Source organism: Manis pentadactyla, chromosome 3 (genome assembly GCF_030020395.1).
Source record: "Manis pentadactyla isolate mManPen7 chromosome 3, mManPen7.hap1, whole genome shotgun sequence".
NCBI lineage: Eukaryota > Metazoa > Chordata > Mammalia > Pholidota > Manidae > Manis > Manis pentadactyla.
This window is the reverse complement of record NC_080021.1, coordinates 38,391,314-38,416,848: the sequence shown is the minus strand read 5'-3', so window position 1 is coordinate 38,416,848 and position 25,535 is coordinate 38,391,314. Positions and strand designations below refer to the sequence as shown.

Here is a 25,535-nt window from a genome sequence, read left to right as displayed (position 1 = left end):
TATAAAAAACTAAAATAATTAAAAGTTTGTTATGCCATGAAATTTAACAGACAGGTTAATGAAACAGATTTTAGTATACTTAAAGCCTGAATAGATAATAAAAAAAATCATCACAAGTCAATGGAGAAAGATGGATTAAACTGGAAAAACCTCCCAAGAGTGTGTGTAATAAAAATAAATTAAATTCTAACTTATCCTACACTATATTTATACCAAATTCTATACTTACACTAAACAAATTCCAATGGTATTAGAGAGTTACATGTTAAAAAGCTAAGAGGAAAATATGTGTGATTATTTAATTCACCTCTGGAAATAACATAAATTTCAGGTTTTTGTATTTTAAAAGAACAAAATTAAAAAACAAAGGAAAAACTGGGAAAATATTTGCAATAAATATAACAAAATTCCTATTTTCATGCAATAGATATAACAAATTCAATAAATAAATACTTATTGAAAGAGCTCAATTAATCACTGTGCATTGGGTATACCAACAGAAATAGAGGCAAAAGACAATAGGTAAACACAGAAAAAAATGCAAATGACTAATATCATTATGAAAAAAATGTCCAATCTAAGAAACAGAGATAAAACATGTCAAGAAACCAGAGATAAAAAAATGTCACATTTAATACATAAATCTGAATTCTGGTGAGGGTATGATAAAAAAAGACATGTTCATACATTGCTAGGTGGAGCTGCAAATTGCTACACAATTTCTGGGAAGAAATGTGCAAACAAAGTATGAATGACCTTTAAAATGTTCTTATCTTATAGTTCAGTCATTCTACTACTAGGGAATTCAGCTTAGAAGAAAAATATGAAATTGGGACAAAGTTTATATACACAGATATTCATTTTACATTATAGCAAAACAAACAAAAAACCTGGAAACAACTTAAATTTCTAAATATGGAATAGTCAAATTAGTGATACGTTCATTCATTAGAATATTATACATCTAACAAAACTGTTTCCCAAAAATGCTTAATATCATAGAAAAATGCTCACAATATTCTAAGTGAAAAAAAGAATATCTCAGCTTGTAAAGTATGAAAAAAGCAGAATATCTTGAATTGTAAAAATACATTTGTACATATCTATGTAGATTTAAATGTAGAACACTCAAAAGAAATACAATTAAATACTAAAAGTGGTTATCTCTGTTTCTGAGATTGAGTGATATTATTCTTTTAATTCTCTCAAATGACATATGACATTTATAATAAAAATTACTGGAAACTTAAAGACATGAAACAAAAAGTAAATAAGGCATTTTCATAGTATTTCATTGTATTTTAATAAAACCCTGTTAAGGTTTATAGTTGAAGAAAGTGAGGCTTAGAGAAGCTAAGTAACTTGACAAGGTCACTTAGAAATAAGTTTAGGGGTCAGGATTAATGTAGTCAATAAATGTGAACAGAGTGGCTGAGACAGATAGACTCAAACACTGAGAAAAGACAAGGTTTTTGTGCTTGAGGAGCTTAGAACCTAGCAGAGGAGAGGAGGCAAGAAGCGCAATACGTTTACTGACACTAAATCAGGGACAGGTTGACGTTTCAAAGGGATGCCTAGAGGAAAGAATAGCCAATTTTACCTAACTGGGTCAGGAAAGTTTTGAATTGCAATTTGTGAAAAAGTAAACAACAGACGAAAAAAACTGGAAGGAAAGATGGAGAAGGTATGGCAGGCAGAGGGAGACAAGGCTTAGTTTTTCACTGGCTGTAGCTGAAAAAGAACTGAAGTGATTTAAATGACTCCCAGATTTCAAATTTGGATGATTGGATAGAAGGTAGCACCACTCAATGAAATAAGGAAAACAGAAGGAAGAAACATTTAGGGAGACAGATCATGAGTTTGATTTCTGAAATACTAGGTTTGAGGTATCTGTGGAGCCTTCCAGGAGAAAACATCCAACCTGCACTTGAATATATCAGTTTGGAACTCAAGACAGAGTACCTGAGTTAAAGATAAAGTTTTGGTTGTTACAAGCATCTAGATGGTAGCTGGGAATAAATAAGATGAGCCAGTGAAGGAGAGAGGCCAAGGGGGGAACCCAGGAATGCAATGGTATTTAAGGATGAGCAGAAGGCACTGAGGAGGAGCAGCTGGAGGTAGGAAGAAAATAGTGTCTTAAAACCCAAGGAAGAAATTATTTCCTATTTTCTTTTAGTTACCAGGGCATATATGTCACCATAAACATTTTCCAGGGGAAATAAAAATAAACACCAAATACGAATACAAATACAACTAGAAGAAATACTTCATCCTTACTTCATCTCTGCTGATGAGTTCATTGGAAAAAGTGAGTCCAGGCATAAGACCTCTTTTCTTTAGCCAGAATATAGCAGCAAAAGATCCTGAGAAGAAAATTCCTTCTACAGCAGCAAAAGCCACCACTCTTTCTCCTGGGAGACATAAAATGGTTGCACTTTCTGGGATATACATTGCAGATATTTTCAAGCTTACATGTATATTTTTATAACAATACCACAACAGTTACACCAAGAAACAAAGTCAACAAGTTAGTGCCAAGGCAATTAATGACTCTAACATCTTACTACTGATAGACAGTGACCGCAATAGAGGGGGAGAGGACTTGATAATATGGGCAAATGTTGAAACCACTGTTTGTTTATATGAAACCATCATACTCAATGATATTTTAATTTAAAAAAAATAGTGAGACTAACAACAACAAAAAACAAATTAGTGCCACAGCCAAGGGTCTTCAGAGGATATCTGCCATCTCTACCTAACAGAGATGAAATATATGGTTTCTTCAAATCCTATGACAGACATTGGACTCCTATATGTCTTGGCATCTGAACAAAAGAGAGCCTTCTATACTCACAAAAAGAGGTGATTTATCTGTGCACTACAAGTTCTGTGAGTGCAGTATGCATATACGTGTATTTGTGTACTGGAGTGGACAGTAGACGATAAAGTTTATGACAAATATCTCTGTCTTGGAGGTTGGAGAGCAGAGATTGCTGAAGTTTATATTTTTAGAAGCCTAAAAATCCTACAGGTTAGCTATAAACATTTAAAAAAATATTGCCATGAATCTGTGATTTAAAAAAGAAAAAAACAAACAAATGCAGTTGAAGATAATAAACCTATCTATTGGATAAAACATCCCATCACAGAAGTAAAAATACTGTCTTCTGCTAAACCCAGAAGGCCCCATTTCAAAGGTTACTCACTATTGGGCAAGGGCTTTGTAGAAATCCATCTCCTAAAGTGTCTGTAATGGCATCATATCTGTAACACTACCTCTAGGGGATGATTATAGGCCTAACTCAAAAGAATGTCACCACATTGCATACGTGCCAGAGAAATATTTACATATGTGTCTGTCTAGGGAGAAAGGTTTGATATATAAGACTGTAAGATAAAGGCAGCTGAGTGCTTAAACCAAATATAGACCTGTTTCATAGATGACATCATAGCTTGTGTCCCAGTACTTGTAGGACCAAACAGAGCAGGTGCTTAATAAATGTGTCCTGAACTGAATCAATGGAAATGATATAAACACTAGATGATAAAAGATATTACAATCCATTCTATGGAAATTGCTAAAATCTGATCCAGGAACTGAATAAATATTTATAACTTCCAGAAAAAGGTAATTATAATATTTAAATTTCAAAAAGAAAGATAACTAAATTTAAATATTTCAGGCTGTCTCTAAGTAGTGTTTTGGTTTGTCCTTGATCTTTTCCCTGATTATCTTATACCAAATCAGACAGACTAATTATATCAAATAGTTGTTTATTAATAGCCCAAAACATCAAAAAAATTTATAGTATTTTATTTTTACAGACACAATTTTAAGTCACTCTGAAAAACAGAATACAAATTAAGTAAGTACTTATCGAGTACATACTGTGTAAAGTGAATTGAGGCAAATCTTTAGTATATGCCAAACATATGGTATTAAAAAAAATCACTATGCTGACTCTTTAAAACAAAAAAACTTAGACTAGTTATATTTTTTAAGATGGAGATTTGTCATTAGTTTAACATACAGATCACTATATTTTCATCTTATTATTAGTGAGATAATGGAGTTACAATTGATATATTTTTCACTGATATTAAGGCAATTTCATGTTGACATTTGTAAGGGAACTACACTATAATACAAATTTGTGAATAAGAGGAAAATTTTTAACTATTCTATGCATTCATGTGAATGCTAAAGAATGAAAATCTTAATAGAAATTGTTCTAGAAGTTTATTCTTTTTGAAAGGATTAAAGAATTATGAGGGGTAAATTTTACAAATTTTCAAGAATAAATGTGAACTAAGAAGAGTTTTCCAAAACATTTCTTCTAACAGCTATAATGAATGTAAAGGCCTCATGATTTGTTTGAAAGATGGCAAAGTAGAATACATACTTCTTTCTTTAATAAATTTATTTCTGCCATATTCCCTTTAACTTTGCCTTTCATAGTTTTATTCAGAGTTTATAGTTCTTGTCCTAATATTTTTGCCCTAAATAATGAAGGACTCTTTTGATGTACAAATTTATGTTTCCATTCCAGGAAACTCTATTTTTTATATATATAACTTTATATATGTAACTTTTCTTTGAGTTGGCATAAAGCTTACTGTTCTTTGAAATGATACTCAGTGTAATTTGTTCTCAGGATCTTTTACAAAATATGTGAAATTCTAGATCTTTTTTGTTTTTTTGTGTGTGTGGAATATGGAAATGTTCTTTATTCTTTTTTCCCAAAAATGTACACATTAGCCTGCTATTTGCTTTTCTGATTACAGACATTTCTCCAAGTAGACCACAAAGAGCCCATTTATTATTTATTTTTTTATTTTTACCTTTTGAACTCCCTTCACCCTTTTCTCCCAACCCAACTTCCCCAATCCCACCGCTGGGAACCACTGATCTGTTCTATCTATGAGCCTGGTTTTTAGTTCTTTTGTATTTTTAGATTCCACGTATAAGAGAGATCATATAGTGTTTGTCTTTCTCTAACTTATTTCAGTTAGCATAATGCTCTCAAGGCCCATCCATGTTGCAAATGGCAGAATTTCATTCTTTTTTATGGCTGACTGTGTGTATATGAGTATGTCTTACATTTTCTTTATTCATTCATCCACTGCTGAGCACTTCGGTTGTTTCAGTAACTTGGCTATTGTAAATAATGCTGCAGTAAACACAGGGATGCATAGATCTTTTTGAATTAGTGATTTTGTTTTCTTTCAGTAAATTCCCAGAAGAGAAATTCTGGATCATATGGTAGTTCTATTTTTAATCTTTTGAGGAACCTCCATACTGTCTTCCATATGGACTGCACCAATTATTTACATATCCACCAACAGTACACAAGTGTTCCCTTTTTCCCAAATCCTCACCAACACTTGCTATTTCTTGTCTTTTGGTTAATAGCCATTCTAATATGTGTGAGGTACTATCTCCTGTGATTTTGATTTATATTGATGGTTAGTGATGTTGAGCATCTTTTCATGTACCTGTTGGCCATCCGTATGTCTTCTTTGGAAAAGTGTCTATTCAGATCTTCTGCTTGTTTTCTAACCAGATTTTTTTGTTCTTGCTATTGAGTTGTATGAGTTTTTAAATATATTTTGGATATTACCCCTTAGCAGATACATGATTTGTAAATATTTTGTTCCATTCAATAGACTGCATTTTCATTTTGTTGATAGTTTTCTTTAGTGCAGCAGCTTTTTAGTTTAATAGTGCCACTTGTTTATTTTTCTTTTGTTGCCTTTGCTTTTGCTATCAGATTCAAACATCATTGCCAAGACCTCTGTCAAGGAGCTTATCACTTACGTTTTCTTTTAGTTCTATGGTTTCAGATCATATGTTCAAGTATTTTATAAATTTTCAGTTAATTTTTGTGCATAGTGTAAATAGTGGTCTAAGTTTCATTCTTTTGCTTGTGGCTGTCCACTTCTCCCAGCATCATTTATTGAAGAGACTGTCCTTTCCTCATTGTATATTCTTGGCTCCTTTGTCATAAATTAATTGGCCATTTATGTGTGGGTTTATATCTGGGCTCTCTATTCTGTTCCATTGATCTAGGTGTCTTTTTTTATGCCAATACCATACTGTTTTGATTACTATAGCTTTGCAAGATACTTTGAAATCAGGGAGTATGATGCCTCCAGCTTTGTTCTTTCTCAAGATTGTTTTGGCTATTCCGCGTTTCCGTGGTTTCTTATAAATTTCAGGATTATTTGTTTTATTTCTGTGAAAAAATGCCACTGGAATTTTGACAGAGATTGCACTGAATCTGTAGATTGCTTTGGGTAGTACAGACATTTTAACAATACTGATTCTTCCAAAACATGAGCACAAAATGTCTTTCCATTTATTTATGTCTTCTTCAGTTCCTTTCACTAATGTCTTGTAGTTTTAACTATACAGGTCTTTCATCTCCTTGGTTAAATTTATCCATAGGAATTTTATTCTTTTTGATGCAGTTATAAATGGGATTGTTTTCTTATTTCTCTTTTTCTTTCATTATTGGAGTATAGAAATGCAACAGAATTTTGTACCCTGTAACTTTACCAAGTTTATTAGTTCTAACAGTTTTTCTGATAGAATCTTTAGGGTTTTCAATTTATAATATCATGTCATGTGCAAATAGTGACAGTTTTATTTCTTCTCCAGTGTGGCTGCCTTTTATTTCTTTTTCTTGCCTAATTGCTCTGGCTAGGACTTCTAATATTATCTGGAATAAAAGTGGTGACAGTGGGCATGCTTGTCTTGTTCATGATCTTAGAGGAAAGACTTTTAGCTTTTCATTCTTGAGTATACTACTAGCTGTGAGCTTGTCATATATAGCCTTTATTATGTTGAGGTACATTCCCTCTATACCACTTTGGTGAGAGTTTTTACCATAAACAGATGCTGAATTTTGTCAAACACTTTTTCTGAAACTATTGTGATGATCATATAATTATATCTTTCATTTTGTTAATATGGTGTATCACATTGACTAATTTGTGGATGTTGAACCATCAGGACCTCCCTGGAATAGATCTCACTTGATCCTGGTGTATGATCAATGTATTATTGAATTCTGTTTGTTATTATTTGTTAAGGATTTCTGCATCCATGCTTACCAGGGACACCGGCCTGTAATTTTATTTTCTTGTGGTGTCCTGTGTCCTCGTCTGATTTTGGTTTCAGGGCAATGCTGGTCTCATAAAATGAGTTTGGAAGAATTCCCTCCTCTTTTATTTTTTGGAACGGTTTGAGAAGGATTGGTATTAATTCTTCTTTAAATGTTTAGTAAAATTCATCAGTGAAGCTCTCTGTTCCTGGACCTTTATTTGTTGAGAGAGTTTTGATTACTGATTCAATCTCCTTACTAGTAATCAGTCTATTAAGATTTTCTATTTCATCATGATTCAGTCTCAGTAGGTTCTACGTTTCTAGAAATCTATCCATTTCTTCTAGGTTGTCCAACTTGTTGACATATAATTGTTCATCATGGTCTCTTACGGTTCTTTGTGTTTCTGTGATATCAGTTGTAATATCTCCTCTTTCATTTCTGATTATATTTCAGTTCTCTATCTCTTTTTCCTGGTGAGTCTAAGTAAAATTTGTCAGTTCTGTTTATCTTTTCCAAGAAGCAGCTCTTGGTTTCACTGATCTTCTCTAATGTCTTTTTAGTCCCTAAGTGGTTTATTTCTGCTCTGATTTTTGTTATTTCCTTCCTTCTGCTAAATTTGGGTTTTACTTGTTCTTCTTTTTCTTGTTCCTTGTTCTATAAAGTTAGGTTGTTTATTTCAGACTTTTCTTGTTTCTTGAGGTAGGTATTTATTATTATGAACTTCCCTTTAGAACTGCTTTTGCTGCATCCCACAAATTTTGATATATGTTACATTTTCATTTTTATTTGTCATGAGTATTTTTTTATTTTTTACTTCTCTTCTGATTTCTTCTTTGACCCATTGGTAGTTCAGGGGCATATTGTGTAATCTCCACACCTTTGTGAATTTTCCAGTTTTCTTCATGTAATAATTTCTAGTTTCATACCACTGCGGTCAGAAAAGATGGCTGATATGATTTCAGTCCTCTTAAGTCTATTAAGACTTGTGGCCTAACATACAATCTATTCTGGAAAATGTTCCACATGCACTTGAGAAGAATGTGTTTTCTGTTGCTTCTGGATGTAAGATGCAGCTGATCTGTATGATGTGATGCACTAAGAGTGTATAACTAATACCTTTCTTGATGTTTGAAATGTAATTTCACTGCATGTATTAAGATTAAATCTGTATATTTAATGTTTTAAAGTTCTTTTAAGATATTTAAAAAACTAAGTAGTATATCTCAATTTTTTAAAGCTAAGCAAATACATAATTAAGAATTTTTAGCTCTACAGGAATTGAATCTCCTTATAACATACCAACTTTCAAAAAAAACCAAATGTTTTTTAAAAGAGAATTCATAGCTTCTTACTGGCTAAAAGTATTAGAGGATTCTGGTTATGAGGAAAGAACAGATAGTTGCTAGACTGCATCCTCCTCAGTGCAGAAGTTACCAAGGTCACCAAAACTGCTAGGCAGAGCCCTCAGGCAGTCAAAGAGCTCACTTTGTCAACCAAAAGGTACTAATGGTGCATGCAGCTCAATTAGTTCATAAAACTGCATTTCTCCAACTGGTTAAAGGGAACATAGATGTGTAGCAAACCAAGAATATTTCCACGTCATTATCTTTTAGTTCCCCTCCCAAAGAAGAGATTCACTGATGTGTTCTTCACTCTTTCTCTTTCCCATCATCCATCCTACTCCCTGATATACTATTTAAGATCATGTTCTTTCCTCTGAGACCCTGAATCAGAACCATAAATGGGTTTGCCTTAAGAGTAAGCAATATGGAGAATTTAACTGGAGCCCTTTATGTTGTCACATGGTAACTACCATCCTCTATTTTCTCTCTTCTAGGTTACTTTCTTTGGAAGTGTGATGAAATACGTGCTTTCTGTGAACCTATTCATCATTTTCCATCAATACCTAACATACTAATATTTTCAATATACATTGAACACCTTGATATTTTCCTTCTTTCTGTTCTAAATCCTGTTTATCAAGTGTGCTTCTCAAACCAGCTGTGTATAAAATGCAGATTCCTCAGTCCTACTTGGGCCTCCTAAACCACTCATTGGTGGGGACGAGGATTCTTCAGAGTTTTCCCACAAATTCTTGGATGATTTTTATGCACATTGAGACCCACCACTTTCCTCTTTCTCAAAATGAACTGAAGGTAATATAAACATGTCTGTTTTTTCCCTGTTATACTACCTTCTTGCCTATACCTTATACTACATCACTGGTTCTCAAAGTATGGACCTGCAGTCCCTGGAACTCCATAGACTAAGGAGGTCTGTAGGGTCAAAACTATTTTCATAATAATACTAAGGCACTATTTTTTTTTTTAACTACCATCCTCTCATGAGTGTATAGAGGTGTTTTCAAGAGGGCACCTGACATAATCCTGAAAAGCCTTGTGAAATAGTCCTCCCTTCTCTAACTACATACTGAGTGAGGCTGGATTTTCTTTATATACTTCCACTAGAACAATATTCTGCAACAAATTGAATGTGGAAGCAGATACAATCCAGCTGTCTTCTATTAAGCCAAACATTAAAGAAGTTTGCAAAATGTAAAACTATACCATTCTTCTTGATAATTTTTTGGGAAAACATAGTGTTTTCTCATAAATATGTTATTTAAAAATATAATGGGTTATTATTGTTTATTTTAAATTAATAAATAAAAATGAATTAATAAATATTTTTAAGAGTTCTTGGTTTTAATTTCTAATATGTAAATATCAATAACCCATACAAATAGCATAACTTTGAAGTGCTTAAAAAGTTTTAAGAGCAGGAGTCCTGAGACCAAAAATTTTGAGCCTTGCTTTCCCATATAATGAATAAAGCCAGAAAGCAAAGATCAACAATTATGAAATAGGAAAGAATGAGACAGGCACTCAGACTATTCAAATTAAATAACTGAATATTTTAATTAAATTTAGTGAATGTTTATTGCGCAACTATGTATAAGATATAATGTTAATCACTTCTTCAGAAAGTTATTGGATCTCAACTCATCCAGAAATGTGTTTACATTTAACTTACCTATGAGACAAAAAAGCCTGTTGTTCCAAACCATTTCTTGCCCTAGTTGAGTCCACTGGTCTTCAGTTTTTTTTAAACTACATATTTGTTCCCTGAAAAATGTTAATGTTCTCTTGCTTTAAATCCCTAAAATAAACACTCCTGAAAGCAGAAACAAACTATGGACTGCCATAATACTCTTGCAGGTTCTATGTGACTGACTTTTATTTACCTGTAATTATGCCCTGACATCTCAACTTTTCAACTTTCAACTTATTAAACAGAATAGACAACAACTTTAGATTTATTTAATCACCAGTTTCTAATTATTAGGAATAAAGGTGCATATGGAGACATTTGTACTCCTTTCCCATTCTGTGACTTTGTTAGTACCTAATAGTTACACTACACTTGTATCATTCAAGGCAAATTTGATCACATATAAATTAAAGTTACATACCAAAAGTAGATTTTCTATCTGCTATCCATCGCAATGCCCAATCTGCTTTTTTCTTAACATATGGCATTGTTTCAATTGCATTAAATAAAAATTCCCTGTGAAAATAAAAGAATTAATGGTGAAGTTATTCACTTCTTTTCTTAATCAGAACAAATTTTCATAGTCCAATCAGAAACAATCACTGCAACTCTATAGTATGCTACCAGATCTGTGGTTTTCCTGTATTTTTGCATGTCCATAAAACAGAGAAATGAAAGTAAAATTCAAATTAGTGGTTTGGATCTGGTCTGATTCAAGACTGACTGAATTCGATTATTCAATATGCTAATGAACAGTTTTTAAGATACAATGTCCAAAGATTAACTGGTTCTTAAACACATGAGTAAGCAATAGAAAACATTATAATCCTAAACTTCTATATTTGAATCATCTTTCCCTAACACTTAGTTTTGGAGTTTCTGCTCTTAACATAAGCAATAGGATAAACCTTTGTAAATAAAATCCCAGTGGTAATACCTTTTCTTGGGATCTCTGATGTAAGTGTCTATTAGCAAACTGTACATCTCTGAGTGAACATTCTCGATGAGAATTTGAAAGCCATAGAAACAGCGAGCCTCTGGAACCTGCACCTCCTGACTAAAGCGCTCCACCTAAGAAAATAAGGGAAACAAGTATATCCAATCCTGTGGGCTCTCTTTAAACACTGTAAATCAGAATCTGTACACCAACCAGAATTATCACTTAAAAACTGCCTGTCTTGCCACAAACAGGTCAGAAAGACCTTATGGATTATCTTAAGCAGTACTGTTTATCCATAAACCCTCTGCAATAAATCAGTTGCATAAAGTATTCTTAAGTATTAAATGAATTGACTATTAGGTGGAGATACTCCCTATAAAGCCAAATAAATTGTAGAGCATCTATCAGAAATGAAATGATTATTTTGCTTTGTAAAATTGACCTTAAGTCTTTTTTTTTTCCCCAACAGTAGATAGATCTATTGAAGCCCTTCCAATTCATGAGGAAAGTTCTTATTTTTTTATTCTCTTTAACAAAAAGCATACCTCCAGGTCAACCATAATATAAATTTTAAAATGGGGAGCCAGAACTCAGTGCTCTATTTCAGAGCTCCAGAAGGGTATTAAGGTGCAGGTTCTCTATTAGGATTACTATTTAAGGTTAAAAATCAAATGCATGTTCATGTATTGTGAGTAATTTTGATTGGTCCCAATATGCTTGATTTCTATTTTGCTGGCCAGATGATAGAAATGTATCCTTTTCTCTTGACACTTCAGAAGAATATCTTTAAGAGTTAAACTACATCTAGTTTATTTCCTAGACATCATTTTTCAGGCCTAATCTAATTTCTTTACTGCCATTATCATCATTTAACTGCTGAATGGAAACAAAAATCTTACCAAATTTTCATTCACAATTCCATCACTGGCGGCAAAGAAAGCTAAGATATGAGAAATAAAATATTTCTCATCTGATTTAAGCTTGTTCCAGTGAGGGAGATCCTTTGATAAGTCAACCTGAAATAAAAATATTTTCAAAAATTTTAACTTGGAATTAAATTCTACTCAAAATGTTTGGAAAACTCCCACCAGTGTTAAAGAGGGACATCTCTTTACCAGTGAGAAAGGAAAAAATGTTAACATTACTACTACAGACTGAATGTTTGTGTCCCCCTCCCCCCAAATTCATATCCCAAAACCTAATCCCCAATGTGATGTATTTAGAGGGAGAGCCTTGGGAGGTTATCAGGTCATTAGGGTAGACCTTATAAATGGGATTAGTGCTCTTACAAAAGAGTCCTCAGAGAGCTCTCTTGCCCTTTCTGTCATTTGAGGACAAGGAGAGTAAATGGTTATCTATGAAACAGGAAATGGACCTCACCAGATACTGAATCTGCCAGAGCCTTGGTAATTCCCAGCCTCTAGAGTTGAGAGAAATGCATTTCTGTTGCTTGTAAACCATCAGGTCTAGGATATTATTATAGCAGCCCAAACTGACTAAGACAATTACAAAGGAACACAATAAAATAAAAACATTATGAAGGACTCCATCTTCTGGTTAATTGGGAAGCTGACCAGGATATACTTTTAAAATACTAAAATTAACACAATCTATTCTCACCATAAAAAAGAAATGGTTATTTCTTGTAATATACTGTAAAATATATGTGTATCAAATCAACATGTTACACACCTTAAGCTTACACAATACTGTATGTCAATCATATCTCAATAAAACTAAGGGATAGAGACATGAACAAGTGAAGGAGGGGATAAAAGGGGGAAGAAGGAACCGAGATGAATAAACTAATGACTTTCAGCAGCCACTATTTTAACACTGTATACAGTTGACTTTCCAACAACATGGGTTTGAACTGCATGTGTCTACTTAACATTTACTTTCTCTAACTTACAATACTGTAAGGCTATAGTATGTGATACATATAACATAAAAAATATGTACTAATTGACTATTTATGTTATCAGCTAGGCTTCCAGTGAGCAGTAGGCTATTGGTAGTTAAGTTTTGAAGGGAGTCAAAAAGTTATACAAGGATTTTTTACTGCATGGGGGGTCAGCAACAACCCCTGTGTTTTTCAAGGGTCAACTGTATAATATTTACTGTAGTATTGGATAATGAGCTACCTGTTAAGCAATCCTAACTGCTGCTTCACTGAAGGTTAGTCTAACACACAGAAAGTAGTGTCAGGCAGGTTAACAACCTGGGTTTTAAAGCAATTTATAGGTACGGCTTCCTTTGGGCATAGCAATATATTTTTATATGTTTATTAGAACTAGTCCTTGGAATTACTAGAGACATGCACTCTAGAATTTGGTGGATTCTGCAATTTAAAAACAGTGTTTAAGGGTACCTTGTAGATACTATTTTGCTGCAGGAAGATCTCTTAAGTGTGTTTCAAAAGAACCTCATAAGCATTTGAAGTCTGTAATTGTCCTTTGTCCATCTTCTATTTATTCTAACAAAGCTCTGGTCACTTGGACTATTCAAAAAAGGACTAACATTGTCATCATTTGTTGACATAATACCCTTTTTCTTATTACTTCCTTTTTTAAATGTTTACTGAGCACCTATTACACTCCAGACACTATGTTAAGTGTTGGGGATACAATGGGGAATGGAGAGGTAAATATATATTTGCATACATCATTTAAATTATGCAAGCTAAAAATCAGGTCCTTTTCAACTAAGAGTTCAACTCAGGACTAACTGAAAGACATATTTCTGGCTTTTATGTAACATAATCCTGATATTAAATTTTAACATAATATCTCACTTTTGAATGTTAAACTTACCTCTTTGAACACTTAGCTTCAAAAAGTCTTATACATTTTATTTACACAAGATTGATCATTTTCCATTCCCAAAATCCTAGCCAGATTTATCTCATTTGACTAAATTATTAATTTCACCATCTAAATATTGATTCTGAACTATCAGAATTGCCTGAGTAGCCTTAAAAGAAAAATCCCATATTCCAGACCTTTTTCTTCTGAATCAAGATTTCTGATGATTGGCCATATTTAGGAATAAAGCTAAAGCACTGATAAAACAATGAAGCCTAAAGTTGATTAAATCATAACTTAAGAATATGTAGAATGAAATGTGTTTGATTTCTCTTCAAAATATGTATTTGAGTCTTCCTATAAGCTGCCTACAAAATAGGCACCAATCTGTTTAATTTTTAAAAATCAGTGTTTCTTAGTCATAATACAACATATTACATTTGCTAAAAGATGCAGGTAATTTTCAAATGAATTTTAAGAAACCCAAATATCACAATAATGACATGATAAATGAAAAAGTTAGCTGTGTACTCCATTTGTTCTCTTAACTATATCTAACAAAAAACTTTCTAAAAACCACAGACAGTTAGGAACAGTCAGGTGTACCAAGCATTATGCCCCAATTTGAAAATACTGGGTTTTTATTTTGTTTTGGTTTTTTGCTCTACATATTAACTACAATATAACAAAGAGGGTAACAATGTAAAATATAACAGATGGATAATTGGGTAAAATTAGTATAGTAGAAGCTTTAACAATTGTTGCCTTCTGATTTCTAGTATACATCTTCCCCATTCTGTGTAAAATACCTTACATTTATTTAGTGCTAAGTGACAAGTAACATTCTAAATATCTCATCAATGAGATCACTGTCATTAATTTTCAAAACAACCCAATGAACCAGGTACTATTAGCCCAATTTACCAATGAGAATAAACAAACAGGTTAAGCAACGTCCCTAGTTCCACAGCTATTAAGTGGTAGAGCCAGGATTTGTACTTAGGCAGTCTGGCTCTAGAGCCTGCATTTTTAATATGTGTTCACTTGTATAAAATCAATCCCTTGAAAAAAAGGTAAATAGATGGATAGATCCAAATATATCTATCCAAATATGTCTATCTATATAGATAAATACCCACAGAGCAAGAGTGCGCTGCAGGTATCATCCACTGTATTCAAAGATGAAGACAAAGATGATGACTATTAATGTGTTCAGTCAGACTACGTAGCAACCACTTGGATGACCAGCTGTCCTTACCAAACTAGCAAGTGTTTCTAATTTGCTGTGTTCAAGTCACTACCTAGGTGGAAAATGCAGAAAGCATTCTCCAACTGGACATGATGTGGGGGCAGCTGCGCTAGGTTTAACATGGCTGAGGGCAGGGCCAGACTAGGCAGAACACTGAATGTGGGCTATTAGCTCAGAATATTAGTGCACTGCCTGGGTGACAGCTCCTTTTGCACAACTGGATAGATCTTTCAACTGAAACCCTGAGGCTCTCATTCTTTCATTTTTTGGCTATAGCTGCAATTTTTATTCTGCTGACCATAAGACTAGTCTTATTTGGTCATAGCAAACCAAAAGTCTGTGTTCTCAAATATATTGGATGTGAAAACCTGGCAGACTGAGATGACATTTTTGCAGCAAGAAACATGTTCACAGACAGTAGTCAAAGCATAAAACATTGGAGAACATTGTATACAGCCTCAGTAATTTCAAACATTATCCCATACAACTCATCTTACTCAGTCTATCTTATAACTAAAATTTTTCTATGTCCTGTAACAGATGTGAACACTGCACTGCAGAACAGAATTGTTGATGAAGCTGATGCCACTTACCTCTTCTGCTGTCCAGAAGGATGCCTGTGCCTTTTTATACATTTTCCAAATATCGGGGTACTGGATTGGAAAGATGACAAATCGGCGAGAACTCTTTCTTAGGAGTGGCTCTTCATTTGATTTCGCTTCATTTTCGTTGGTATCTGAAGATAACCTCTTGGAATAATACAGTACAAACACCCATTTTGTGTAGACAGTTCCTTTTCATTCATATCTAAATACATATCTGGGGGAGTTAGGGAGACAGCATAGATTTGGGAGCCTCTCTGTTATCGGTGGCTGCTGAGTAGTGCTTGGTCAGTTGTGTGGCCATAAGAAGTTGTGTAACTTCTCTGGGCCCTGGTTTCCTCATCAGTAAAAATACTACTATCTCCTAGGTTAATTTCAATGACTAAAAGTGCTTTATATAGAGCCTGGTGCATAATATGCACTTAAGAAAACTGTCATTTTGTTACTTAGAGGATAAGAACAAAACTGGATCCATAAACATCATGGTGGGCAAATTTCTAAGTTTGTGAATAAAATGTCCCTTTAGTGCCTTTCTCAGAGATAGGATGCTGGCATGAATAGGATACTGTTATAAACTACTTTCTTATTCTGATGTTTTCTTTTCTAATCTGAACTGAAATATTATAGTACTTACTAAAAACTCCTTACCAACAATTTATCAGCCTTTGTTCATCTAAACCTTCCCAAATACCAATTTGTTATTGCTATTAACATGTTAACACTACTGTATATGGTCTCACTGTGGGCTGTCTCAAAGCTTTGTGGAATAAACTGAGGAAGGTACACCTATATACACACTGCTCAGAACCATGATGGCTCTCTATCTAACAAGGGTCAGTGCTGTATTTTTTTTAAACAGTCAGCAAGAATATCAGAAGAGTTATGCCGTGCATGAGAATGAGTAAATACAAATAGGCTAAAAATGTATAAATCAAGATTACTGGGATAGGTTTAAAATCTGGATTCCTAACTCTCTATTCTGTGATAAGGGCATCGTGTTCTTGCATCCTTACCATTGCTTTCACCAATCTTCATGCCTCTCTGAAGCAAGTATGCAATTGAGGATGAGGCTAAGGCAATGCAAAATGAGAGAAAGACCCAAAATCGAAGCCTGAGGCTCTACAAATACAGGTAGGGCTTGCACATTTCATGCAAACTGCCATTGTAATACAGATTGTCTTATTTTGTAACTACCCGTGTGAAGGTATAGACCTCCCAATATAAGGCATGAGAGCTCTGGAAAGTAGAAACCAGTTTTTATATACTGTGCTGTTCCCATTGTACTATGTCAAGCATAATGTCAATAAACATTAGCTAAGTTAAGTGAATGTCTGCTAATTTCTCTTATCCTGTTCTCAGATTACTGGATGCCTTTAGAGTTTTTAAATTTAACATAAGACCACAATACATCAGTGAGATAACCTAACAGCCACTTAAATGAAGCCTTCTCTGAGTGTCCTCACGTCCCCCCTCCCATTACCCCAAAGGCCTGTATTAAGTCCCAAACACAGCACATAGCTTCGCTGCAACTCAACTTCCTGTTATTTGTGTATAGTCTCCTCTGGATTATGCTTCCTTAGAATATAAGGCAACTTTACTCTTGTGGAATCTCTAGAGCCTAGCAAAGTACTTAGCACTCAGTTGATATTCATTCCACAAGTATTTGAGCACATTTTTAAATGGAAGGTGTCAAGTTTTTTTGTTTTGCCCTTGAGCACTTGCAATCTCAAAAGACTGTTAAGATACTGAGACACTGCAGTTACAGGTTCTAGAACAGGAGGTATACCTAAAAGCAGGGCCTCTGGGTCTGCTGTTGAGCTGTCACATAAATGCTTTATATGCATTACTCCACTAAATCTGTACAATTCAGCCAAATAGTAATAGATTCCCATTTTATGTGTCAGGAAACTAAGTCTTGAAGGTTGTAAATAATATATTTAGGATCCCACAACTAGTAAGTGGCATGAATAAGATTAGAACTGAGATATTTTTTAACTCAGAGCCTTGTTTAAGCTACATCTCTGAATGCATGGAGAGCAGCTAGAGTCAAGTCACCCTACATCTAAAATGCAGAATTCAAAACAGTGAGATGAACAAAGGCTAAAGAGAATGTACACTACTCTCTCCCCTGCTAAGCAAATTTAAGAAATGCTATTGATATAATCAGCAAAATGAGTTGGGAAAGAAACAACCACATTTGATTGTAGGGAAAAAAGAAAAAGAAAAAGAATTACCTTGTAAATAGAGTTGAAAGAATCAAGGTGATCTGAAGCCAAACCAATAAGGTTTAGAGCAGTGATTGTTAACTGGTGCAAGTTTCAAAATCTACAGAGTAATATTTTCTCAAAATGCATTAGCCTTCCCCTTTCTCTTACCTAGGTTAAAATCATTATATATAATAAGGTCATGAAACATGTGGATGGTGATGTGTTTCATGATGATCACATCATCATGATATGAATGATGTGGCAGTAAAAATAAGATTGAAAAATCAGCATTTCGGAGATTTCTACTTCTACAGCAGAACTTGGTGTGAACCAAATGACTATATTTTATTCCAGACTCTTCATTACATAGTAAATTGTGTTAATAAGTGTTAGGCTGGAGGAAGGAAAAACAAGAGTGTGCAAACAGAACAGAGAGATACCATAAAAGGAGAACAGACCAGACCCCAAGGTCCGTGCCTTATATGGAAAGGGGACAGCTCTTCCTGAATTCCATCCTTCTGACATGCCAACTAAGACCCAGATGTCAGCCTCCTCCCTCTTGGAAGGAAAAAAAGTTTCTAGTTGTCTATTAGGTCACCTTTAGCCAATCATACCTCTCCACGCCCCCTAGGATAGCTTGCCCACCCCTCCCCCTCCTAATCCCTTATAAGCCCCCACCTCCCTGACCAGGGGTGACTTCCCCGGCCTGTGTTTCAGACCGAGGAACATCACCTGGGAATTGCACTCAAATAAACTGCCTGGCCCTTTGTTGCCTCTCGTTGCCTGCTTATTTCGGTTAAAATTTATCTTACACTAGAATTTATCTTACAATAAGTATACAGTGTTACCTATGTATTCAGGCAAGTCATTTAATCTAAGCATCATGATCTCTAAATTAAAGATAATAGTACTTGCCATGTTTATTTCAAAGGAATGCTATAGACCAGAGGAGCTAACATAAGTAAAACTATCTAACAAACTCTCAAGTGCTATGTACTTTTAAAATTGTTATTGTGGTATTAGTGACTGTTGGGATGTTCCTGGTTGGTTTTTAACAGTCCCTCCATTCAAAGAACTGATGAAAACAACTAGTATAGTGGTTAATTATTTGACCAACCAATACTTTCTATGGCTGCCTTAAAGGAACTTTCATTCATGAAATAATGAGAGAACTTTTGGAAAGGCTTAAAGCCCAATTTAAAAGGCAGAGGTCTACAATCAATGGATATAATCAAACTTGTCTTGGCCCACATTGTTCTTTCTCGAGTTCTTCTAGATTGTGCTCTTATCATCACTATGTAGCATTTTGGCATGATACTGCATTTTTCTTTTTGTTATGTATTTCGTCACTGGAGTACACCTATACATTCCAAGCTGGAATTCTTTACGTTCACTATACTGGCTATGTGAGCCATACTGAACGTTGGGAAGGGCATCATAAGAAGTAACCCTTTGGCAACCAAGCACCTGGCCCCAAATGGAATTCTTAAATGCTGATAAATACTTGATCAATGTCAGGATATATGAAAACTGCTGAAGACTAGTACCTTTAAATTAGAATGCAAGTCATTTGTACATGCGTTTTTCCTGTCCCATTCTGATAACATGTGGCCTGTTAAGAGAAGCAGCTGGATCAGGAAGGTATTATGAAAGATTTTTAATGTGAAGAGAGGGGGGCTTACCCAACATAAACCTTTGAACTGGCTAGAGAAGACATATTGCTTATTTTCATGATGCTTAGAAAAACCCACACATACATTAATGTGATGTCAGGAGGGTTACACATTCCAAAGCTCTAGGCACTCCAGAGTATCCTCTGTGGACCTGAACTAAGAATCTGTATTTTAGGAGAGAAAACTGAAAAAAGGCATGACAGCATATGACATTTTTAAAGACCTGGAAGAAACTTTCTACGTCTGGATTTTATGGTGTGTGAGGGACAATGGAAGGAAATGAAACCAGAAAGGCAGCAGAGAACATTTCCCAATGACTTTTCCAAATGTGTTCTGAAGAACTGTGGTCCCTCTAATGTCACAAACATTCAAATATTAAACATTAGACATTTCTAACAAACATTAGAAATTTAAAAATTAAAATTTCACTCTAAATTAGTGAAATTTTAACCTATTTTAAAAGGTTAAAAAAGTAATAATAGAAATGTCTTATGCTTTACAGAAAGGAAATCACCAGTGCATGGACTTGTTTCCAGATTGTTGGGGTTTTTTTGGATGACCTCAGATGAAAGTTTCTTCAGCTTTCTCTGCTTAACTGTAGAATGTCATGAGATTGATAAAAAGGAAAATAAGTCATGTCTTTAAAAACAAAAACGAACAAAAATCCTGTAACTATTTGTATCTATTTTTCAGAAATGAACCAGAATTTTTTTTCAAAACCAAACAAAAAGGAAAAAAACAAAACTAACAGGAACAATATTACAGCAGAAGCCCTCATATCTGAAGTGATCCAAACTGGTAATTGAAACTGGCTAAAGTAGGGAATCATAAGAAAATGGTATATGCCTTAAACTATTTAACTTAAAACATCACTTACATTTAATTACTAATCTATTTTAGGCCAGTGTTTTGTTGTTAATTTGGGCTTACTAATTGGAGTCCCAGTCTTTCTGACATAAATACATCACAGGCAGCACCTATGTTTTCTGGTTTTAACATAGTTAAGGTAGAGCAATCTGAGGTCCAAATCGTTATCTCTTGTATGATTCTCCTCAAGTCTTTTCATACTTGTTTTGCATATGCTTTTTCAACAGAATGTTTTTAACAACTCATCTTTACTGAGTTTTCCAAAGCTCTGAATATAAACTTTCATAGAAACAACTTTCTTCATACTCATGTATTATTAATCTACATGTCTAATTAAATTAAAATAATTACAATGCAAATACAATTGTTATTAATAGGATTGGAAAGAAGGCAACTGATCTGGTAAGGTATAACTCAGCCAGTGTGAACAAAAGTGTGTGGATGCACCAGAGAGTAGCCTACTAGCCATATGCATTCTAAAACCTTTTAGAATCCATACATTTCCCAGTATTGATAAATCCACAGAATTGGCTCATAATAAATTGGCTTCTATTAAATTGCAAAGAAATTGTTTGCTAAGTCTGGTATAAATCTCCTACTATAATCCATCCCCTAATTCAAAACAAGTTCATCAGAACAGCCTCACAATTCCATTAATTGATTTTATAAGTAATGTTATATATATTAAGCAAAATATTAATCAAATGGGCAAAAGTGGTTTTTATCAAGTAGTATTGCATTTATGATTTTGTTTCAAAAGTGTACTCAGCATTAAAACCACTGGATGGCCTCGAATGTAAATATTTATGAATTTTGCCATAACTGTTTTCCTATAGTCATATTGATAAAACTATTGACACTTTTTTTTAACCTCTGAGTAATCATTTTGATGAAATGAAATAAAACAAGCAAAAAAATTTAACTTTCAGCTTTTAAAATATGTACTCCATCTCTGAGCTTTATGTGATGTTGAGGTGGGTATGTCTATTTTGAATATTAAATGGATAATAAGTTTTTTATTTTAGAGCAGGCCAAAGGGGTCTGCTTTGATATATAACACTTAAGCATTGGCAACTATCATGTACACTAATGGGAACCACTGAAAGTTTTTGACCAGTTAAGAAACATAATCAGATCTGTGTTTTAAGATCATTTTTCTAGAAATGCATCTAGATTAGAGGGGAGACTGGAGGGGGAGAAAACAAACGATTATCACACTACCCATCTCTTGCCTGAACTAGCATATCTATAAGACTGATTTAAGAGATATTCACAAGTAGAATTAATCATTCTTGCTAAAATTTGGATTTGGGGCAGTGGGACAAGGAAGAATTAAAGATGCCTTTGAGGTTTCCAGCAACTGCATGATCATAACAAGAAATATGAGACACACAGAAAGTGCTCAGCACCTGGAGAGTAAGTTAATAAATCAGACAAAAACTTTTGCTTCTCACATTAGATGTTTAACAAAACCTTAATTTGAATTAACTCTCCCCACCAACCCAAGCCACAAGAAAAAGTTACAAACACGAAGTCTTTAAAAAGTCAACTTAGTCAATAAAAAATAAAATGGGTTCAGTTTCAAGAACTCCAGTAAGCAGCTGAAAATAAAACCCTAACGCAGAGGACTGGTAGAGATCTAGCGAGTAAGTCGTCAAAGGAATGGACATGATTAGCCAGAGAGAACGTACGATGCAGTAGAACAGCTGAGCATGTAGCCTAGAGAATGCCAAATTGGCGGGCAGAATGAACAAGAGGTGCCAGCTGACATTAAAACTGACTGAAATGGACACAGGACAATTAAAAAGCATGGCAGAAGTGATCTGACTTGAATAAAGCAAAGGGTCACAGAGGATAGAGGAGGAATCCCATAAAGGATGCACACTCTGGATATCAATCAGGGTAAAAAGTTAGGAATTAATTTTGTGGGCCAAATATTTTAGAACATCTTCAGGGTGCTGAGAGCTCATACTCCAGCTCTCCCCACTTGCCCCAACCCCCAGGTACTGACTGGTATTCACTGTGGGTATGGTTTGAAAATCATTCCTATAGACAGTCATAGAGAGTTTTAAAATATGAATTAACATCAATAGGGTGGCATTAGGAGGATTCTTTGGATATCCGTGTGTAAGATCAATTGGAAAAGGAAAAAAAAACCTAGATTTTGGTAGCAACTGTGGTGTCAATCTCAGAGATGGAAATGGCAGCCTAAATTAAGATGTGTTGGGTAGCATAAAAAAACTGCTTCAAAAGGACTTTGCCAGCCTAAAGAACTGGGCATTGTTTTGGTGGGGATTGAGAACCTTTTGAGTTTTTACTTGGGAAGAGTGACATAGGGACACCTGGTTTAATGAATGAATTCAGCAGTGATAAACAGGACTAAATAGCAGGTACAACTGGAGGTTGAGAAAAATAATGGGTTGTAGCTGCACAGGTATGACATGATGAGAATCTGAAATAAAGTTTCACATAGGCATTCCTTGGCAACATTCCACTGTCTCTTCAAGAATGGTGCCTCCAGTTTCTGATCACCTCATTCCAAGAGGACATGCCAGGGCACCCATCTAAGTCAAGATTCCCCAGCTAACACTCAACATGGCCCTGATCTAGGCTGGCATTCTACACGGCCCTCCCTCCCATCCAGCCCCAATTCTACCAGTTTGTTTGCCTTCACCTCTCTTTTACTCCTGGTGCAGTGGAACATTTGGATGCTGTCATAGTCATACATTATTTGTAGGTATCATTTTCATTTTCATTCTTCTGTTCCCAACAAATTAGCCAAAACAGATACTGGCCCAGGACCAAGAACTTGGCTTTAAACCTAGCTTTGCTACTGAGCTGTGTGGTCCTGCATATGTCATTTAATCTTTTCTGGCCCAAACTTTCTTACCTTGAAAAGGGGGACTATCAGTTAGATTAATGACAGTTAACTTTGAGAACCTGATTAAAACTATGGGCCCGTTTCTCAGATTAGCATCTGCACATACAAAACCTATAAACTTCAAGAGATTCACAGATTCTTTTCAAGCCCATTTATGAACATTTTAAGGCAGTGTTCCTTAAAATATGTACAAGACCACATCAAGTGCTTGTCCCGGACCCATCCCAAGAGGTTTTGATTCACCGTGTCTGGGATTTAGGCCCAATAATTCACTTTTTTTTTTTTTTTACAAAGTACTCTAGGTGATTCTGGTGTAGATGGCCCATGCCAGACCATCATATGTGAGAAACAAAATAGCAGTTAAGGGGAGGATTCTGCCATGATGTAAGGAAACAAAGTGCTTAAGGCATGCGTGCATCTCAAGTTAAAAACTTTTGGACCAGATGCTCACTAAAATTCATTCTAGACCTGAAGTTCTGTCTCTTTCTTCATGGGCCTGTGTCACTGAGACAGGATAATAAATAAAAGCTGACTTTTAGGTCTTAAGTCTTAATGATTCCTAGTGCCATTAACACAAACAGAAAGACCTGAATTGTATTTGAGTGGGGAAATTGGTACTAAAGGTATTTGTTTCAAAAGGGGAAGGTTTGAGGGATATTTACAACTTGGTAATTAAATGTTTGTAAACTCCAAATCAAATCTCAAGTCTGTTCTAAAGAAAGGTAGGGCTACCATGAGTCTCTAAGTTGAAACTCTTAAAGACACCACTCAGCAACAGGTTCAAGGTGAATACAAAAAGTTTTCTTCTTGTACACAGTTTAGAAGTATTTGCAAAATAACAGTATATGAAAATCACAGAGCAACAACTTGAACTAATAAACCCCGGTTTATTTACGGTGATTATGAACTTCTATTATCACAGAAGCAGAGAGGATGAACATGTTCTCTTAGGTTTTATTAAGCACCCACAACTTTCGTGGCACTTTGCATAAAGCATTTTTCTTAATCCTCTGTGAGAGAGGTATCACTTTCACTGTATAAAGTGATACCCCAAAGATTCACAATTAAGTAAGTAACCTGGTATGAACAAATCTGGCCTCTTAACCTGATTTTTTTGTTGAGGATCTCCCGCCGCCCTTCTACCTGTCATCTCCACCCCATACACCTGTGTCAATTTCCACACGCGTCCTCCAACTCCTTTTAACCATCCCAGAGATGGGATGCATTTCTCCAGTAGATCCACCAGTCCTGGATCCTCGCCTCGGTTTTCCCAGGCAGGAAAGGGCGGGAGGAGAGAACGGGGCGGATAAAGGAGGGGGTGAGCCTCGCCCCGGCCTGAAGCCCCACAGCGTCGCCCTTGGGTGGCTGCGGAGCTGAGCAGTGGAGCAGAAACCCGGCTCCCTCCTCACCCTTCCTCGGGGACTGCCTCCTTGGTACTCACCCGGTCGAAACCAGGTCGCGGCAAGGGCTTGCGGCCCGGGCCGCCCTGGGTTTCCGACAGCAAAAGGTAAAATTTTCTACAGCGGTCCTGCACCCTGCAAGGTGCCCGCCGCAACCTGTAATCTGAGTGCCAGACGTTAACTGTGGAAAACGAGAGGAAACGGCAGCAATATTTTACCTCATCCTGCTCGGGCCTGGCCGCTTCCGGCCTTTCCGCATCGCCCATCGCGCAGACTCCGCCAGAGCTACGGAAGCTGAGGAAACCGGGCGCCGCAGGCCACCTCCAACTGGAACAGTACCCAGGTGGCCGGCGGTCCGCTGAGTCCGCTCCGCCCCAGCGGCAGAGACCCCTCCTACTCTGGCCTGCCGGACCTGACCCCACCACCCCCACCTCAGGGGCACGCCTATTCCGTCTGGCCCCGCCCACAACGCTGCGCCTGCCCCGCCTCCCGCCTGCAGCCTGAACACCTCTCGGCCTTGGTCAACTCCGCCCACCCGATTCCGCCTCAGAGACCCGCCCGTTCCGGCCCTCCGCGCCGGCCCCCACCTCTCGCCCCCCGGGCGTGGGACTCTCCCGGAGCTCTCTGGTCTCGCTTCCCCGCCTGCGGCCTGGGAAGCTGGGTCTGCGGCTTTCGGCCCCGTCCGCCTCGCCAGCCCCGGGCTCCTCTCGCCTGGTACCGGAGGATCCGGACAGGCCAGGTCACCCCTC

The 25,535-nt window shown here is 35.9% G+C and overlaps 1 protein-coding gene across 4 annotated transcripts in view; it reads right to left on the bottom strand.

Moving 5' to 3' along the window:
* The window catches only part of RRM2B (ribonucleotide reductase regulatory TP53 inducible subunit M2B), a 34,060-nt gene extending 8,863 nt beyond the window's left edge, over window positions 1–25,197 (bottom strand). Inside the window, exons 1-7 of one of the 4 annotated variants that reach the window (XM_036876279.2) lie at window positions 25,005–25,197; window positions 19,513–19,577; window positions 15,750–15,905; window positions 12,003–12,119; window positions 11,101–11,234; window positions 10,585–10,679; window positions 2,278–2,411 (exon numbers count right to left, since the gene is read on the bottom strand). In XM_036876279.2, the coding sequence (XP_036732174.1) occupies window positions 2,278–2,411; window positions 10,585–10,679; window positions 11,101–11,234; window positions 12,003–12,119; window positions 15,750–15,905; window positions 19,513–19,572 (696 nt within the window). In that variant the 5' untranslated portion in view covers window positions 19,573–19,577; window positions 25,005–25,197. The other 3 variants (XM_036876280.2, XM_036876282.2, XM_057497855.1) reach the window with 3 other exon arrangements.
* Between the last annotated feature and the right edge of the window lie 338 nt (window positions 25,198–25,535).